Source organism: Epinephelus fuscoguttatus, linkage group LG20 (assembly GCF_011397635.1).
Source record: "Epinephelus fuscoguttatus linkage group LG20, E.fuscoguttatus.final_Chr_v1".
NCBI classification, from domain to species: Eukaryota; Metazoa; Chordata; class Actinopteri; order Perciformes; family Serranidae; genus Epinephelus; species Epinephelus fuscoguttatus.
The window spans coordinates 813,449-834,243 of record NC_064771.1 but is presented as its reverse complement, the minus strand read 5'-3'; the positions used below and the strand labels follow the sequence as shown (position 1 = coordinate 834,243).

The following is a 20,795-nucleotide window of genomic DNA, read 5'->3' as shown; positions in this document are numbered from 1 at the left end:
TCTCGGCGCTTCAAGGCTATTTGCGGCACTTCCACGGGTGGTGTGGCCCTAGCATAACACCTCTGGATCCAGGGTGGACCTTTTTAGGAGAGGTTTAATTACAGCTACCTTAAAAGACTGTGGTACATAGCCTGTTAATAAGGATATATTGATCATGTCTAATATATGAGTGTTAACTAAAAGTAAGACTTTCTTAAGTAGCCTAGTTGGGACGCGGTCTAAGAGACACGTTGGTGATTTAGATGAAGAAATCGCTGTGGTCAGTTCTTGAAGAGAAATTGGGGAGAAGCAATTTAAATATATATTAGGTCTTACAGCTGTGTTTAAGGTTAGATAGGTACTATCTGAGGACAGGAGGTCATGAATTTTGCCTCTAATAGTTAGAATTTTGTCATTAAAAAAGCTCATAAAATCATTACTGCTAAGGGCTAAAGGAATACAAGGCTCAATAGAGCTGTGACTCTCAGTCAGCCTGGCTACAACGGGGTTGTTCTTGTTTTCTTCTATTAATGCTGAGTAATAGTTTGCTCTGGCATTGCGGAGGCCCCTCTTATACGTTTTGAGACTGTCTGCCCAGACTAAACAAGATTCTTCCAGTTTGGTTAACCGCCAATTCCTTTAAAATTTTCGCGATATTTGTTTTAACTTACGGGTTTGAGAGTTATACCAAGGAGCGAACTTTCTTTGCTTTGTTAACTTCTTTTGAAGAGGAGCTACAGAGTCGAGTGTTGTTCGCAGTGAGCCTATGGCGCTATCGACAAGATGATCAATTCGAGAGAGTCAGTAAGGAAGTCAGTAAGGGAAACCTCTGTTACTGAACGACATGGTATTATATTTAACAACGGAGGGATCATTTCCTTAAATTTTGCTAGCATAGTAACTGCTGCTGAGTGGTGTGTAATCGAGTAAAAAGAAATCAAAAGTTATTAAATAATGATCTGATAGCGAGGGATTCTGTGGATAGACTGTTTAGTTATCAATTTCAATTCCATACGTCAGAACTAGGTCGAGGGTGTGGTTAAAACAGTGAGTGGGTTCAGATTCAGATTCAGATTCAGAATACTTTATTAATCCCCGGGGGGAAATTGTTTTTGTTCCAATGCTCCGTGCAAAGTAGAAATAGAAATACAGTATGAAAGGAAACGAGATTAAGATGAAGATATAAATAAGATACTAAAATAGCCAATGAAATAAATAAAATAAATATTAAAGTAGACATTAAAATAAAATAAAATAAAATATTAAAGTAGACATTAGAATAAAATAGAATAAGATAAAATATTAAAGTAGACATTAACATAAAATAAAATATTAAAGTAGACAATAAAGTGAAATAAATAATAAAAATAGTAAAGTAGACAATCTGAAATATATACAATATACAATGAAAAGGTTGTAGCGTTATAAATGAAATAAGAATGAGTAATTATATTGTGTGTTTTGTTTTATAAATAGCCAAATGAGTCCGATAATCAAAGGGAGGAGTTGTATAGTTTAATGGCCACAGGTAAGAATGACTTCCTGTGGCGCTCAGTGGTGCATTTAGGAGCAATCAGTCTCTGGCTGAAGGTGCTCCTCAGTTCGACCAGAGCGTTGTGGAGAGGGTGAGAGCCATGCTGAAGTATCGCCCGCACCTTTGACAGCATCCTCCTGTCTGACACTGCTGTCAAAGGGTCCAGCTGCACCCCCACAACGTCACTGGCCTTTCTGATCAGCTTGTTGAGTCTGTTGGCATCGGCTACTCTCAGTCTGCTGCCCCAGCACACCACAGCAAACAGAATAGCACTGGCCACCACAGACTCATAAAACATCCTCAGCATAGTCCGGCAGATGTTAAAGGAGCGGAGCCTCCTCAGAAAATAGAGGCGGCTCTGTCCCTTCTTGTAAAGGACTTCAGTGTTCTTAGTCCAGTCCAGATTATTGTCTATGAACACACCCAGGTACTTGTAGTGTTCTACAATGTCCACGTTATGCCCCAGGATGGAAACTGGGGTCACTGGTGTCCTCGTTCTCCTCAGATCCACCACCAGCTCTTTTGTCTTTGTTGTGTTGAGCTGCAGGTGGTTCAGCTCACACCATGAGACAAAGTTATTCACCACAGCCCTGTATTCAGCCTCCTCACCCTTGCTGATACATCCAACTATAGCAGAGTCATCAGAAAACTTCTGAAGATGACAAGACTCTGTCTGGTAGCTGAAGTCCGTGGTGTAAAGGGTGAAGAGGAAAGGAGATAGGACAGTACCTTGTGGAGCCCCGGTATTGCTGACCACTGTGTCTGACACACAGTGCCGTAAGCGCACGTACTGTGGTCGGCCAGTGAGGTAATCCACAATCCAGGACACAAGGGGGGGATTCACCAGCATCGCCGTCAGCTTGTCACCCAGTAGAGCAGGCCTGATGGAAAGCACTGTAGAAGTCAAAGAACGTGACCCTGACAGTGCTCCTGGCTTGTCCAGGTGAGATGCGGTTCAGCAGGTAAATGAGGGCATCCTCAACTCCAATCCGGGGCTGGTAGGCGAACTGGAGGGGATCCAGGTGCAGCCTGACCATAGGCCTGAGCTGCTCAAGGACGAGTCTCTCCAGGGTCTTCATGATATGTGACGTCAGTGCCACCGGTCGGTAGTCCGAGAGACCGCTGGGCTGCGGCGTCTTTGGCACTGGAACGAGGCAGGACGTCTTCCATATCACAGGGACCCTCTGGAGGCTCAGGCTCATTTTGAAGACACGATGAAGCACTCCACTGAGTTGTTCAGTGCAGGCTCTGAGAACCTGTGGGCTGACACCATCAGGGCCTGCAGCCTTACCAGCGGGGAGTTTGCTCAGCTGTCTCCTAACATGTAGAGGTGTAAAGAATGCAGGTTGAGGAGGGGGAGAGTTGAAGTCCAATGTGAGAGGAGGGCAGGTAGCATGGGAGCCAAAGGAGGTGTGAGGAGTGGGGGATGGGTGTGAGGGGCTCACCAAGTTGGATGAGGTGCTATCAGGAGGAGGAGGAGGGGGGGGTCAGAAGTGGTGGTGGCTGGAGACAGTCAGCAGGAGAGCCAACAGGGGCCGGGGCTGCAGTGTCAAACCTATTGAAGAACAGATTTAACTCACTGGCCCTAGCCACACTACCATCAGCTCCACTGCTAGTTGGTCTGTAACCGGTGATGGTCCTCAAACCACTCCAGACCTCGCTCATGTTATTCTGCTGGAGTTTCCTCTCCAGCTTCCTCCTGTAGCCGTCCTTCGCCTCATTGATCTTTGCACTCAGCTCCCTCTGAATGTCCCTCAGCTCCTCCCTGTTGCCACCTCTGAAAGCCCTTTTCTTCAGGTTGAGTATGGCTTTGATGTCCTTTGTTACCCAAGGCTTGTTATTTGGGTAACACCGCCATCCTTGCTGGGACAATGCCGTCCACACAGAAATTAATGTAGTCTGTAATGCACTCAGTAAGCGCATCAATGTCCTCTCCATGTGGCTCACAGAGTACATTCCAGTCAGTCACCTCAAAACAGCCCTGCAGTGTCTCATAGCAGTCCTCTGACCATGTCCTCACTGTCTTTGTGGTCACAGGCAGCCTCTTCACTAGAGGCACATAGCAGGGGGTGAGAAGCACCAAGTTGTGATCTGATCTACCCAGCGGGGGAAGGGACGTGGAGGTGTATCGTCCTTTACATTAGCATACAGCAGGTCCAGGCTCTTCTCCTCTCTGGTTTTACAGGTCACATACTGGGTAAATTTCGGGAGTGTCTTTTTAATAGAGACATGGTTGAAGTCACCGAGATTATAATGAGAGCACTCGGTGTGCAGTCTGTAGTCCGGCTATTGTAGAGTGGATGACGTCACATGCCGACGTCCGGGTTAGCGGACGGGGATATAAGCAGCCACTACAATAGCATGTGAGAATTCACGGGGTAAATAGTAAGGACGGAGGGCCACAGCTAACAGTTCAATATCCGGGCTGCAGATGCGGTCTTTGACTGTGATGTGACCAGGATTGCACCACCTGTTGTTCACATAAACAGCAAGCCCACCTCCTTTACGCTTACCGCTCTTAGTGCAGTCCCTGTCAGCCCGGACAGTGTGGAAACCCACGGTGGAAACATTGTGGTCAGGAACATCCGTGTGTAGCCATGACTCCGAGAAAATCATCAGGCTACACTCCCGGTATTCCTGATGACTCCCGGTTAGCGCTGTAATCTCGTCCATCTTATTCCCCAGTGATCTCACGTTGATGATAGATGGGAGACACGGCTTGAATGTCTTCCTCTCCATAAGTCTCCGGTGTTTCGCTCCTTTCCGCCGCCGTAGCGATCTTTTCCCTCTGCAACCCCGGTGTGTTTTCCTCCAAAGTTCAGCAGGGATATCCTCCCTCACCGTAGCCAAGCCGGCCGGCTTCAGCTCCATCAGCTGATCCCTGGAGTAAACAATGCGGTGTTGCTGAGCGACGGTCGAGTGGCAGAGTAAAAGGAGCGATTCCACCACAAGCAAAGCAACAAAAACTCTCCACACAAGCATGATTAGAGAGGACGTAGCTTAATAAATAACTAAAGTAAAAACAGAACAAGTAAGATAAAGAAGAGAGGAAAAAAGTAGAAAAACAAAGTTAAAGTAAGCAGGAGCGGCTGGAACAGGCTGCATACACCGTGGCGCATGCGCATGCGTACTTCATGTACACCCTGACTGAAGCCAATGGAGTCTAATAATGAGATAAACGCGATAGCCAGGGAGTCATTATCAACGTCGACAGGAATGTTAAAATCGCCTACAATAATAACTTTATCTGATTTAAGAACTAAACTGGATAGAAACTCTGAGAATTCAGATACAAATTCAGAATACGGGCCAGGAGCACGGTACACTATAACAAATAGAAGTGGCTGTGAGGTTTTCCAGGTTGGATGTAAAAGACTAAGAACAAGACTTTCAAATGAATTATAATCTAGTTCATCTAACTAGCAACGCGCCATGACTGCACCTGACCACGCTTCATTTTTAGACCAACACACCCAGAGAAGCGCAAGTTCATGTGCTAGTTAGACGACGAGGGCGCTGGGCATGAAAATGACAACTGCGCCTGCACTCTGACTTCTGATTGGTTAGAATGGCCTTTCAGTTAGAAGTTACATCGCCACCTACTGCTTTGGCATGTGTATCATATTTTTTTATCACACCACTTGTGTGGACAAATTTGTTTTGGAAACCAGAGCCCAAAAGACTTAGGTTCCAGAATAAATTTTCGCCACAGCTCCCACACTGAATTCCCCGTGAACTACAGAACTCCCATGTTGCTTTGCAAACGTACTGGGCTGATGAGTAGAATTTAAGAAACAGGCTTAATAACAGGCTTAATGACATGACACACTCTTGTACAGTAGGTGGCGGTATGCACCTTTAAATTGTTTGCAATCCGCAAACAATTGCAATTGCAATTTGCAATCTATTTTGCAAGCTGTCGTTCCGATTGAGACTGGCCAATAGAGACGTGTCTTACAGCTTTCAGTTTAGGCCACGCCCACCAGGTTCAACTTTTTACTCGCAAAACTTTAGGATTTGCAAACAAAACTTTTGCATTTGCATTTTTTAATCAATCATTTTTTACTTCCAATAAAACATTTTTTGACTGCAATATTGATACTTTTGCTCTCAAATCTTTTTTTTGATTGCAAAACCTACTCTGTTTGATTGAATAATAAAAGAAACAAATGTAGCTCCATACAAAAGTAGTGTTACAAAATTCATCTCCATTTTAACTCAAAACATTCACTGACAAAACAAATGTCATACTAAACTAATGTTATTAGCACAAGTTCATGGCATTTTACATTGTATAAATTAGCCTAGCGAGATTTCCTCTACTCATATGAAGCCAGGATAAATCACATCCAAGACTTCAAATGCTATTTTGTGGGGGCTTTATTGTTTTCACAATTTATTGTTTCTTATCTGTGAAATTAAAGTGAATAAAAGCTCCCTTTCCACTGAGGGAAATGGTTTTCAGCTTACAAAAATAGACAGGAGGTCTGCATCACTGCAAGGTGTAGTCACATTGCTGGGGAGGTGCATGTCAGGTTATGGCATCAATTTGATGCAGAAGTATAAATCCTGCTTAAGTTGTCATTGTCTTCTGTTTTGGGGAGGGTCCAAACATCAACCAAATGAACTAATTTTGCAGTAAAATATTTTTATACAACCATTTCAAAAACATGACATCGTAAAATTATTATAAATTCATGGCTGTGATTTCATTTACCTCAGGTAGCAATAGGCCTATTGTGGCTTTTAGAGGCCTTAGTTCCCCTTACTACTGGTGGGTTTACAATGTTAAAAATAGCGGGTTCTGTCCTTGTTTTTATCATAGTCCTCTGCTCTGTCACCAGCTCTCAACATCACCGCTTCCTGCCTTTGTCAGCACAATAGCAGGATATCCTTTCTGACAACACACTGTGTGGACTGAGGTTGGAGGTTGGGTTCTGTTGTGACAATGCCACTGGGGAGAAAGCCTAGGACTCTTTATGTGTTCTTTTGTAACATGGGTGAACAATGGAAATTACCCAAGGGAAGACAGGTGTAATAATTTATGTATTTTTATTATATATATATATATATATATATATATATATTTAAATATATATCATATTTATTTATTAAGACATTGCTAGAAATGCTAAAAGCTAAACTGTGATACTGTCAGAGCTGGATGTAAGATGATATCTGTAAAGGGCTGAAAGAAAAAAGTGCTTTATATGATTTTCCATTGTAAGAAATTATGTAAAAAGCAGAATATTTTCCAAAAAAGAGGAAAATTGGCAGAGTCATAGCAGAGATGTGCTTAAAGAGTGGAACGATTGAACATTTTGGTTCTGCAGCTGAAAGTATGCATGTGTGTGTAAGACATAGGTAGTTTTAAACCTGACACATCTGAGATTTGAATTTGTTAATAATTAAAACAATAGAGACAGAAGTCACAAAAAGAGCCCAGAAGTGATACATCAATCACAACCAGGCAGGAACTGATGGAGATCTAATCAGGTAATCAGAATCACCTGTGTCTCTGTCTGAAAGCGATGAGTCATGGTTGGCCATTCCTGGTTATGACACAGAGATGTACTACTTGAAAACAAACAATCATCCAAAGTCAAAAACTGTAAGTTTTATTGTTGAAATTTCACTTTGAGCATCATAGGACTTAGCTAAAGATGTAGACATGTCATTTCTATAAAGTAAAATATAACTTAGAAATCACAATTTTAAAAGTTTGGCTTTTTGCGTAGAACTTGAGTTGAAATAACATTACAGCAAATGGGACAGGGAAGGGATCACTTGTTGCTTTAAGGCAGAGAATTAACAAATTCCTAAATTTAATGGGCACATCATCTTAAACAAGACGAAACAGGCTGCTCTCACTCAAAAGTCATCACATTGTGGTGCTTGGACAGTGACTTCTGGCATCAGACACTGACTAAGAAAGCTATTCTTTCATGTTGGCATGATATGCAACTGGTCACTGTTATTGTTTATCGGCACCCGGCAGCGTCAGGGAGAAATGCAGTGGAACAACAGCATAAGTTAAGGGGGTGGAAATCTGAGTAGGGTGGTGGACAACAACCACCCACTTTCACCCTGGAATCTGGTGTTCACTTCCTGTAAGATTGTCAAAACTCTCTACACTCGACCCTGTAGCATCTCTTAAAAAGAAGTTAAAGGGGAACTAATGTTTTTTTCAACATGGGCCCTATTTTCCGATCTACTTTTGTCTAAATGAGTGATAGGATGTTCAGTATTTCTCCAGTACGAAGCTAGGGCTGATCTGCCTACAGCCTGTGATCGTGCGCTATATTAAATAATAGGGCACTCAGACAGCATCAAACAATGTCAAATACGTCCACTAAAAGTGCATTTTTGTCACACAGATAGGCTCGGATTGTTAGTATAATTATCCGACAACATAACGGGAAGGAGAAATGAACGTCTGTGTTTACCTTTAGCTGGATTCGGACATGTTCCTCTGCCTGTTGCTGCTCCCTCTCTCTCCTCGTGCACTCTTCAATTTCAGTGAGCTCTGCGTCCGTGTATGTCGTACTCTGTGTTCAAATAAATACAGGCGGTCATCAAATTCAAATGGCTCATCCAGATCCAGTTGGTCAAAATCGGGTTCGGACCTGTTTGTTGTGGCAAGTAAAAACACTCACTCAGAGTGAAAGTCTGGCTCTGAAATCTCACATCTCGCAAGATTCTTCTTCTTCTTCTTCTTCTTCTTTGGTGTTTTACGGCAGTTGGTCTCACGAGATTTGAGTTGTTGCAGGAAGTTACCACTGGAGTGACCTTACAAACGCTAGGAGTTACTCTGTTTGGAGTAGTCATGGCTGAATTTTTACCCGATTTGACCAACTGTAAGATCACTCCAGAAATGTCAAATATTGAACATCCTATCACTCATTTACACAAATGTAGATCGAAATTAGGGCCCAGGTTGAAAAAAACATTAGTTCCCCTTTAACAAAGCAAAGAAAGTTTGCTCCTTGGTACAACTCTCAAACCCGTAAGTTAAAACAAATACTGCAAAAATTTGAAAGGAATTGGTGATTAACCAAACGGGAAGAACCTAGTTTAGTCTGGGCAGACAGTCTCAAAACGTATAAGAGGGACCTCTGCAATGCCAGAGCAAACTATTACTCAGCATTAATAGAAGAAAATAAGAACAACCTCAGTTTTCTTTTCAGCACTGTAGCTAGGCTGACTGAGAGTCACAGCTCTATTGAGCCTTGTATTCCTTTAGCCCTTAGCAGTAATGATTTTATGAGCATTTTTAATGACAACATTTTAACTATTAAAATTTTTAAAATTCATGACCTCTTGTCCTCAGATAGTACCTATCTGCCCCCAAACACAGCTGTAAGACCTAATATATATTTAATTAATATATTAATATAACAATTAATAATCTCTTTGACCCCATCCCAACTAGGCTACTTAAGGAAGTCTTACCTTTAGTTAACACTCACTTAGCCTATTAGACATGATCAATATATCTTTATTAACAGGCTATGTACCACAGTCCTTAGAGGTAGCTGTAATTAAACCTGAAAAAAGCCCACCCTGGATCCAGAGGTGTTAGCCAACTATAGACAAATATCTAATCTTCCCTTTCTTTCAAAGATCCTTGAGAAAGTAGTCAGTAGTAAAGTGTGTGATTTTCTCCATGATAATAATTTATTTGAGGAATTTCAGTCAGGACTTAGAGTGCACCATAGCAATGAGACAACACTAGTTAAAATTACAAATTATCTTCTGATTGCCTCAGACAAAGGACTCATCTCTGTACTTGTTTTATTAGATCTTAGTGCAGCATTTGACACAATTGACCATCAAATTCTGCTACAGAGACTGGAACACTTAATTGGCCTGAAGGTTCTGCACTAAGCTGGTTTAAATCTTCTTTATCTGATCGTTTTCAGTTTGTTCGTGTTCATAATGAATCATCCTAATGTACTAAAGTTTGTTTTGGAGTTCCGCAAGGTTCTGTGCTCGGACCAATCCTATTTACTCTATATATGCTTCCTTTAGGTAACATCATTAGAAATCACTCTGTAAATTTCCACTGTTATGTGGATGATACACAGTTGTATTTATCGATGAAGCCAGAAGAAAGTAATCATGATGAATCATTTCTAAATACTAAAGTTTGTTTCGGAGTTCCACAAGGTTCTGTGCTCGGACCAATCCTATTCACTCTATACATGCTTCCCTTAGGTAACATCATAAGAAATCACTCTGAAAACAAGATGTAGAATGTCCTGAAAAAAACAAGATATAGCATGTGTATGACTTACTGCCTCAAGCGAGGGAGTTCAAGTCGGTGCGGCTTCTGCAGTGATGCGGGCACTGTGCCGGTCCGTCGTAGTGAAGAGGGAGCTGAGCCAGAAAGCAAAGCTTTAAATTTACTGGCCCATCTACGTCCCAACCCTCACCTATGGTCATGAACTCTGGGTAGTGACCGAAAGAAAGAGATCGCGGATACAAGTGGTGGAAATGAGTTTCCTCCGTGGGGTGGCAGGGCTCAGCCTTAGAGATAGGGTGAGGAGCTCGGACATCCTGAGGGAACTCGGAGTAGAGCTGCTACTCCTTCGCGTCGAAAGGGGTCAGTTGAGGTGGCTCAAGCATCTGATCAGGATGCCTCCTGGGCGCCTCCCGCTGGAGGTGTTCCGGGCATGTCCCACTGGTAGGAGAACAGGCTGGAGGGGTTACATATCTGGTCTTGCCTGGGAACGCCTTGGGGTCCCCCAGGAGGACCTGGAAAGTGTTGCTGGGGAGAGGGATGTCTGGGGTGCTTTGCTTGGCCTGCTGCCCCCGCGACCCGGCCCCGGATAAAGGATGAAAATGGATGGATGGATGGATGGATGTAGCCTTTATAATGACTGTGATATGAGCTTAAAAGTAAAGGTATTAAAGATACCCCAAAAAGGCCTAGGGCCCAAAGGGTTAAAGACATAAAAACCTGGATGAGCTCCAATTTCCTTTTGTTAAATTCAGACAAAACTGAAGTTATCGTTCTTGGCCCCAAACAACTCAGAGACTCTTTATCTGATGACATACGTAGTTTCTCTGGATGGCATTGCTCTGGCCTCAAGCACTACTGTAAGAGACCTTGGAGTAATATTTGACCAAGATTTGTCTTTAACTCCCATTTAAAACAAACTTCACGGACTGCGATTTTTCATCTGTGTAATATTGTGAAAATTAGGCCTATCCTGACCCAAAAGATGCAGAAAAATTGGTTTTGTTACCTCTAGGCTGGATTACTGTAATTCCCTATTATCAGGTAGCTCTAATAAGTCTTTAAAAAACTCTCCAGCTAATTCAGAACGCAGCGGCACGTGTACTGACTAAGAGGCGAGAACAAATTCCCCTGTTTTAGCTTCTCTGCATTGGCTCCCTGTAAAATCCAGAATTGAATTTAAAATTCTACTCCTAACTTATAAAGCTCTAAATGGTCAGGCACCGTCATATCTTAGAGAGCTCATAGTGCCATATTATCCCACCAGAACACTGCGCACTGAGAATGCAGGGTTACTCGTGGTCCCTAAAGTTACCAAAAGTAGATCAGGAGCCAGAGCCTTCAGCTATCAGGCTCCTCTCATGTGGAATCATCTTCCTGTTGTGATCCGGGAGGCAGACACCGTCTCCACATTTAAGACTAGACTAAAGACTTTCCTCTTTGATAAAGCTTATAGTTAGGGCTGGCTCAGGCTTGCCTTGTACCTAGTTAGGTTGATTTAGGCCTAGTCTGCCGGGGGACCTCCTATAATACACCGGGCACTTTCTCTCCTTCTCTCTCTCTCTCTCTTTCCCTTTTGCTAACACTCATGTCCTATTACTGCATCTTGCTTACTCGGTCCCTAACTCTGCTTCTTCTCCAGAGCCTTTGTGCTCCACTGTCTCGCAGGTTAACTTATATCGCAGCGGTGCCTGGATAGTGTGATGTGTACTGTACATGTATACTATCATATATTAATATATACTTTCAACGTATTGTACCACAATAGCCGTAATTATTCATTCATCTTCTAACCGCTTCATCCTCTTGAGGGTCGCGGGGGGGGGCTGGAGCCTATCCCAACTGACATCGGGCAAGAGGCAGGGTACACCCTGGACAGGTCGCCAGACTATCACAGGGCTGACACATAGAGACAAACAACTATTCACGCTCACATTCACACCTACAGACAATTTAGAGTTATCAATTAACCTAGTCCCCAATCTGCATGTCTTTGGACTGTGGGAGGAAGCCGGAGTGCCCGGAGAGAACCCACGCTGACACGGGGAGAACATGCAAACTCCGCACAGAAGGGCTCCGACGCCCGGGATCGAACCGGCAACCCTCTTGTTGTGAGGCGAGAGTGCTAACCACCACACCACCGTGCCGCCCTGCCGTAATTATTATTATATTACTTTCATTAATGTTGTTGTTGTGAGCTACTGTCATTACTGTCTGTCCTGCATCTCTCTCTGTCTCTTTTTCTGTCTTATTCTGTCATACGGATTACTGTTAATTTATTCTGTTGATCTGTTCTGTACGACATCTATTGCACGTCTCTTCTGGAAGAGGGATCCCTCCTCAGTTGCTCTTCCTGAAGTTTCTACCATTTTTTTTCCCCCATTAGAGGGTTTTTTTTGGGGAGTTTTCCTTATCCGCTCTGAGGGTCCTAAGGACAGAGAGATGTCGTATGCTGTAAAGCCCTGTGAGGCAAACTGTGATTTGTGATATTGGGCTTTATAAATAAAATTGATTGATTGAACTGACATAGAGTAAGGCAAATATTATATCAATACCTTTGTCCATCTTTTAAATCTATATCTAGCTAAACACAGGTGAATTGAATTTAAAAGACTATTGACTGAAACACATCCCTTTACACCAACTTTGAGACTTTGAGAAAGCGTTTCAAAGCTTAGACAGGAGAACACTATGGTGCCCCTCCTAAAGGGTTTTTTTTGGGGGAGTTTTTCCTTATCTGCTGCGAGGGTCCAAAGGACAGAGGGATGTTGTATGCTGTAAAGCCCTGTGAGGCAAACTGTTATTTGTGATATTGGGCTTTATAAATAAAATTGATTGATTGACTGATTGATAAAGCCAAGCCCTGTTTTTTTTTAACCCAGCTATGTGCTTTTGTTGCCTAAACCCAACCATGTGTGTGTGCTGGCTACATGCAACCACATGCATTTTTTGTTGAAGGAAAACAAAAACACATCAATTCACAGTATTGTACCAATTTAGTGTGTTTATTGTGAAAGAGACAATGCATGTAATAGGCTGAAATTGACACGCCATCCCAGAACGTTAACAACCTATGCAACCAGGGAACCTTGCATTTCATATCTCCATGTGGAAAGTGCATGACCAAATGTTGATATGTGATGACGTCGGAGTGAGAATGTATTTGACAAAAATATCTGCATTTTGATGTATAAATTGTATATGAAGAGTGAACATTGTGGGTGCTACAGGAGATTATGTCAGAAATTTCTGTAAAAGCAGAGAGGCAGAAGGGAGTCACCTAATCTGAGCAGCATGATACACACCCATTACACACCCATCAAAGGTCAGAAAACAGCATAAAAATTAAAAAGCTTAACATTTTTGAAATATTAATAGATTTTGTACATAAGCGTATGTTGAATTAGTAGACCGAAAAAGTACAGAAGATGGAAATAGATCAGTAAAGCTTTGAATAACAATAGCATGAATGCTCAATTCATGGGTGCAGATCCCGGGGGGGACGGGGGGGACATGTCCCCCCCAAATTCTGAAAAACACAAATTGTCCCCCCCAATTCTAAATAGCTTAAAAGATTGAAATTGAACAAATGTATACAGTAGTCCTATATACTGGGAGAAAGGGAAGCTGATGAGGAGAAATGGGAATCCGTGAGAGGCAAGAGATGAGAATGTGAGTGGACATAACATGCCTGAGACCCTGAAACCAGAAGTAGCATTAACTAACAGCGAAGCAGTGAAAAGGAAAAAATCACAACTGATTGTGTCCCCCCCAAACTTGTCATCAGATCTGCACCCATGGCTCAATTAGCATTCACACTAACTGTAATAAAATAAAAAGGATACAAGTCAAAACACAACAACCCAAAATATAATTGTAAAAAACAATTTCACAAATACATCCACAGAGACTGTGGCCATAACAGGCTACAGCTTCTATACGCAGGACAGAGCAGATGTGTCTGTACTGAAGAAGTACATAAATATAATCTAATTAACAAACATATGAACTCATGGACATTGATATTTTAGCTGTTGATGACAAAAATAAAATCCATTTCTAGTTACTGATATTATAATGGTAATAATAAATCAGACTTATATATTGCTTTTCAGAGTCTTTCAAGACACTTTACATAGAGTAGCATAAAAAACAGTTAATTGTTTATTAAATAAAATAAAATGAAATGAAATAAAAGACTAACCGGAGCTGTGGAGGAGCCAGAGATGCATCTGACTGAGAAGCAGAGGACACTATCAGCAGACAGCTTGTCACTCAAAATGGCCCTTCCTTAAATATGCTTAACTTTTGGCCTTAATACAATGCACATGGGTGAGTTACAACAAAAAATTCTCTCTCTGTACAGTTGTCATAAATGTTGAAAGTAGCTACAGAGAACAAAACTGTTTTTTCTACCAGGCTGTGAACATGTTTATTTCTGTTGTGAAATTGGACATTTTAACATGGGGGTCAACGACGATTGACTGGCCTCTGGAGCTGGCCTCAAGTGGACATGCAGAGGAACTGCAGTTTTTGGCACTTCTGCACTGGCTTCATTTCTCAGCCTCAGAGGTTGTCGCTTGGGACAAAAGCATATATGTTTATATTCACAATAACCACTGCCTCACTTTGTGGCTGATTAATCATGTACGACAGGCTTTTATTGAAATATTAAGCAGCTACTGAGATGTTATTTCATGTGCTTGTTAAAAAGGTAAAATTGTCATGACCCAAGTCCTGCTTAGTCCTAGATGTAATGTTCATTGTCAGTTTGCACTTTACTACATTAAGGGATATATTTAATGCTGGAAGAAGTTAATCCGGGAAATCCAAACAGGTTTAATTCCACACAGATAATAATAATATTGTATATCCACACAACAAACCAAGAGATTCTGCACAAAGTCAAGGCAATTTAGGCAATGAAATAATCAAGAATATGAAATAATTATTTTTGTTTTGTTGTTGTTCAAGAGGTAGTTTGATATTTTTTTGGGAAATAATGATCAGAGCTAGATGAGATGATCAGTACCACTCTTTTGTTTGTATGTTAAAGATGTAGCTAGCCAGCAAGAGGGCAGCTTGACTAGATGGTACCTCTTGCATTTGGGAGGTTGATGCATTCCTCAAAAGCACCCTGGTAGCATAAACATCAGTGGCGAGACAGGCGGCAACCTGGCATCTCCTCATCCACCAATTTACACTCTGTAGTTGGTCCATACAGGGACTTGAACCCTCTGGCTCTTAAGCCTTGTCCCAACAGACTCCACTACTGCAACCCAGTATGAACATGAACATATTAGCGTACTGAAGTAATACAATCCTGTGTCTCCCTAGACCTTTGCCCCGAAGCTGGTGATCCTGGACTTCAGCGATTTGGATAGCATGGAGGATGTCGTGGCTGAGGTAGTGGAGTGTTACAGATGTGTGGATGTGTTGATCTGCAACAGCAGCATGAAGCTGAAAGCCCCGGTGCAGAGTGTCTCCCTGGAACTGGACAGAAACATCATGGACATTAACTACTTTGGCCCCAGCACTTTGGTCAAAGGTGGGCTGGACATTGCTGAGAAAATCATCACCAAATAGGCTACCACTACTATTTCTATGATATTGGTTTTTAGTGATTTTTTTCATCTGAATGCTAATACGTTCACATAATGTGGCAGGTGTTCTTCCAACAATGATGTCAAGAAGATTGGGACACATTGTTTTGGTCAACAGCATCCAGGGAAGACTGGCTATCCCATTCAGAAGTTCATGTGAGTTGCCCCTAAAAGTCTCTATGAGCTTTTCTCAACCATTTTAAAGGGTTCCCTCACCAAAATCCCTAAAAAGATATTAATGCACTTTCCCCTTATGGTAACATTAGACATAGATACAATTGCCAAAAACTGTAGTCAAGTATATAGAAATAAAATTCTACCAACTTACTGAGATAAATACATGTGTATTTCAGGGGTGAGTATTAAGTATGGAGCTTTTTTCCTATCTTTATTCAAGTGGTATATCAATTTGAAAGCATTATTTATTGATTTCTTGTTCAGATTTTGGAATATTGTCCCTCAGAACCCTGCCCGCGCACTCAAATAGCCTCTGCTTGTGCTTAGATTTACTCTGTTACTGCTCAAACTGTGTGCTCGCACTCAGACACAATGTTGCTCGCACAGATTTCCTGCTCCAGCTTCAGCTCTTCTCCTTGCCCTCAAGCTGCTTCTGTGCGCTCTGGAATTTCTGCTCTCAGATTTGGATTTTTTTGTGTAACAACCCTGTCAAAATTCCCCAACCAACAGAAGGCCAGGTTTATTGTTGACCAATGAAATGATCCCTGCCTCCTTGCGGGCATGCTTGCCTTAGTTTTAGAGCGTCCCGTCTGGGCAGGTACTCTTTAGCTAGGTTCACTCCACTCCAGGGCTTTATGAAATGTTCTTCCCTTGCTTTCTTTATGACTTTTGGAACAAAGGGACGGTTAATTTACATGTGCGCCCGTATTTTTACTAAAATATACATATACACACACATATATATATATGTATATATATACTGTATATATATATATATATATATATATATATATATGTGCACACATTGGAAACTGCTTATAGTGATCACTTCCGTCTAGAGGGCTGCATTGGGATTGGGTCCCACCCAACCCAAACCTTGCGGGAGTGGACGGTTAACAAATGATGTGGAAAAGAAGCTCAAACAAGGTCTGAAGGCGCACTGAGCCCTCTACTTCCCAGCACTCTCAAAGCTGGCGCGTTTCATCTTCAGTATTCCCGCACCCAGTGCGCCTTCAGAGCGGGCCTTTAGTGTCTGTGGGCGCATCTTGGAAGAGAGACGGACGGGATTGGGACCGCAGTCGGTCAGCAACATTCTCTTCCTCCACAGCAATATTATGGCCAAGTGATTCATTTGTTAAATTAGTTTGTTTCATTTGTTAACTTTGTTTATTTTATGTTATTTATTAGTGTTATTTGAGCCACTCACAGCCTACTCTCGTTGCTATTTGTTAATTACATAAAGAGGTGTGATGATGCCGGTGTTATTGAGCATAGGCCTTTTCTCATCTCATAAATGTTTCTTATTCAGGTCTCTCTTAGAAAAGAGACCTTAACCTCAATCACTGTGTGATTATATAAAGGTAGAAAAATGAATAAAAGACAGAGGAGGAGAATAGAATATGAAACAGCCTTTATTTAATTAAAAACTAAATGAAAACAACGAAATAGGAGAGCTATTCCTGACCAGTGCGTCAAAAGACATGCAGGCCAGGGAAATGAAACAAACAACCCCATGAATCTCTTTATTAATAGCCTATTAACAGTCCCGCGCAGGGCTCTACTTTCATCCATAAGCGGATAATTATTATAACTGATTGTTTTTCTTTTTCTGAATTTCTCATGCAGGTTACCATCTAATTGACATTATGTATATTTGTTACATGAATATTCTTCTCATTCAGCGGCTTTCTTGCTAACACTGCTTGCTCTCCTCATCCATTCTCTAGCTCGCTCGACCAGTGTTTCTCTCTCTCTCTCTCTCTCTCTCTCTCTCTCTCTCTCAATAAAAAACGTAGTCTCACTGATACTTATGACAAACTGCTCCACGTTGACTCGTGTTTACGCCACATGCCCCCTCTCTTCCTCTACGCCCCCTCACCGCAATGAAGACCTGACTACCGCCCGCAACAGGCCACTACCTACACTGCAGAAACACTGCACTACCTCATCTTCTTCCATGTCCGCTCACTCTAATATTGTATACCTGTCACTATTCATAATGCCATTCATGTTAGAATTACCACCAGGGTAAATCAGGTTTCTAATAAGAATAAGAGTAACCACCCTATCCCTGTGCTCATTACCAGCTTTTTATCAGAATTTTCTTATGCCATCTCCTCTGTTGTTCTTAGTTATGATCATATTTTATTGGCTGGTGATTTCAACATTCATGTTGACCATCCTGACAACCGTTTTACATCAGAATTTTTATCAACTTGTGAATCTTTTAATCTAAGACAGCATGTATCATCTCCTACACATGAACAGGGCCACATTCTTGATTTACCGTAGTTTTTACCTTGGGTTTAGACATGAACTCCCTGCTCCTTAGGGACTCTATTTCAGACAACAAAATGGTTATGTTTGATATAAACTGCATTTCTGCAAGTCTTTGCCCTAAGCAAACAGTATACACTCATGTTTTAAATAACAACTCAGCTGCAGACTTTGCTGCTATCTTAAGTGCTCAGGATTGTCTTTTTCAGTGTAATAATGTAAATGACATGGTTAATCACTTTAATACCATGTGCCTGAGAACTCTGGACCAAATAGCCCCTATGAAACCGAGGTCATGTCGTCCCTCCAACCCTAGGCCCTGGATAAATGATAATATTAGAAAACTAAAAAGAGAATGTAGAAGAGCAGAACATAAATGGAGAAAACAAAACTTCAAGTTCATTGACTCCATATGAAGGAGTTATTAGTTATTAGTTTCATTTAACTCACTGGTAAAAAATGAGAGACTCTCTTATTTTTCCAACCTAGTTGCCGCCAAAAAACAAAACCTGAGGTTTCTCTTCAGCACCATAAACAGTCTAATAAGCCCCACCCCAGCTATTGTCTGTGCCACCTCTGCAGAGGACTGTGAAAAGTTCCTGAAATATTTTGTTTGAATCATGCATTATTAAGGTAAATTTAAATTCTATTTTTCTAAAAAGAGTCGATGAACTCGAAATAATAACTGTTGTTAATAAATTAAAAAAAAATAATAATCCACTGATTATAATGATATTGACATGAATTTAGTAAAATATATTATCCATAGCATAGTAAATCCACTAACTTATATCTTCAATTAATCACTTCAAACAGGCATATTTCCAGATCAAATGAAAATCGCAAAGGTCATTCCCATCTGGAGACAGGCACTCCTTTTCAAATCATTGACCAATATTCTTATTACCACAGTTCTCAAAAATTTTAGAAAAACTTTCTGTTGACAGACTCTATCACTTCCTTGAAAAGCACAACATACTCAGTGAGCATCAATATGGCTTTAGATCAAACCAATCCACTACGATGGCAGTCATAGATCTCATAGAACAAATATCCACAGCAATAGACAATAAAGAATATACAGTTGGCATTTTCATTGACCTAAAAAAAAGCATTCGACACAATTTACCATAGACTTTTAATGAACAAGTTAGAAAAATATGGAATAAGAGGGATAGCACATAAATGGATCAATAACTACCTTGGAAATAGACATCAATATGTTCAAATTCACAAAAACAAGCCTGACCTGCTGCAGGTTGTATGTGGGCTTCCACAAGGATCGGTACTAGGTCCAAAATAATTCATATTGTACATAAATGATATTTGTAATATGTCCAAATTGTTAAATTTTGTCCTGTTTGCAGACGATACTAACTTCTTTTGTTCTGGTAAAAACCTTGAATGGCTGCTGGATACAGTGGAAATGGAATTAGATATTTTGAAACGTTGGTTCAGCGTCAATAAATTGTCAGTGAATGTAAATAAAACCAAATATGTAATCTTTGGAAATCGTAAAGTCAATAAGAAGGTTCAAATCATGATAGATAAAATTGAAATAGAAAGAGTTTACAAGAATAAATTTTTGGGAGTTGTCATTGACCATAAATGATGTTGGAAACCACATGTTGATTATATTAAAAAGAAAATATCAAAGTCTATCGCTATCTTGTATAAATCAAAAGAAATTCTTAATACAAATTCATTACAAACATTGTATCATTCCTTCATACTACCATACATTACTTACTGTGTGGAGGTTTGGGGGAAATCATACAAAACAATCACTAATCCAATTCTTTTGCTTCAGAAAAGAGCGATCAGCGATGTTTCTGTATGCCACAGAGTTGCCTTTTATAAAATCCGTCTGTAGGCGTACGATTGGGCTTCTTTGTGCTTGAGTTGTGGGAGAGCTGCAGCGCTACAGAGCAGAGCCCAGCATCAGCATTGATGACTGTCCCCTGCAGTGGCGGTCTGCTCATGCAGGAGCCTATGAAAAGCTGTCTGCCCTAGCATGCAAGTATCTGACCTCCCCGGCAACCTCCGTGTAATTTTCGGGAGAATCAGGGCAGGATTCAGGATTCAGGACAACTGCTTGGATTTCAGGAATGTGCCGAAAAATTCGAGACAGTCCCGAAATCCAAGCAGTTGTCCTGAATCCTGAATCCTGCTCTGATTGTCCCAAAAATTACACTAGAGCAGAGTCTGGGGTAGTTATTGCCCGATAAAACCAAGCCCCAACCTCCGGGGGAGACAAGTGAGGCCAATGCGGAAGTGCCAAAAACTGCAGTTCACTGACTGTCCACTTGAGGCTGGCTCCAGAAGTGAGTCAATCCCCATAGACCCCCATGTTAAAATGCCCAACTTTAGAGCAGAAATAAACATGTTTACAGCCTGGTACAAAAAATGGATTTGGTCTCTATAGTTAATTTCCCCTTTCATGACAACTGTGGGGGCGTGAATTTTTTTCTAACTCTTCTGTTTAAATGTTATTAAGGTTTGAAATTGCGCATAATTAAGGGGGTGGTCACTTTGACTGACAGATGGCACCATCATGGGTTGCTAACTAGCATGCTAACTAGCTGCTGGCTCCGCTGTGCGGAGCTGAGCTCAGAGTCGGCCGTCTGCTTGGCGTCATCTCAGCCAATTTGTGCCCATGTTCAAGGCATTGAACCTGTCCTCTCAGCCGTGTTTGTGCCGTTTGGATATATTTTCAGGCAAATATTGGAGTAATATGGCTTGCTGTTCGATTAATTATACCAATAGCTTCCAAGAAGTCTGAGCTCCTGGTTTTTCGGTAAGTGCAATTCGAAAATTCTAGTATTGTTTTATTAGTTTATATGTTAGCACTAATTAGCGGTCACCACCTAGCTTGTCAGCAGCATGTATCGGTGTCTGTGGTCACCACCTAGCTTGTCAGCTTATTATTATATAATTAAGCCTTTATTTAGGACATGTAAAATCACGTTGATACCGGAGGTCT

General features: G+C 41.4%; 1 protein-coding gene across 1 annotated transcript in view; it reads left to right on the top strand.

The window, feature by feature from the left end:
* The window catches only part of dhrs7cb (dehydrogenase/reductase (SDR family) member 7Cb), a 101,539-nt gene that overhangs the window by 55,663 nt on the left and 25,081 nt on the right, over window positions 1–20,795 (top strand). Inside the window, exons 4-5 of the mRNA XM_049563930.1 lie at window positions 15,093–15,303; window positions 15,422–15,514. Coding sequence (XP_049419887.1) covers window positions 15,093–15,303; window positions 15,422–15,514 — 304 coding nt within the window. The remainder of the gene's footprint in view (window positions 1–15,092; window positions 15,304–15,421; window positions 15,515–20,795) is intronic.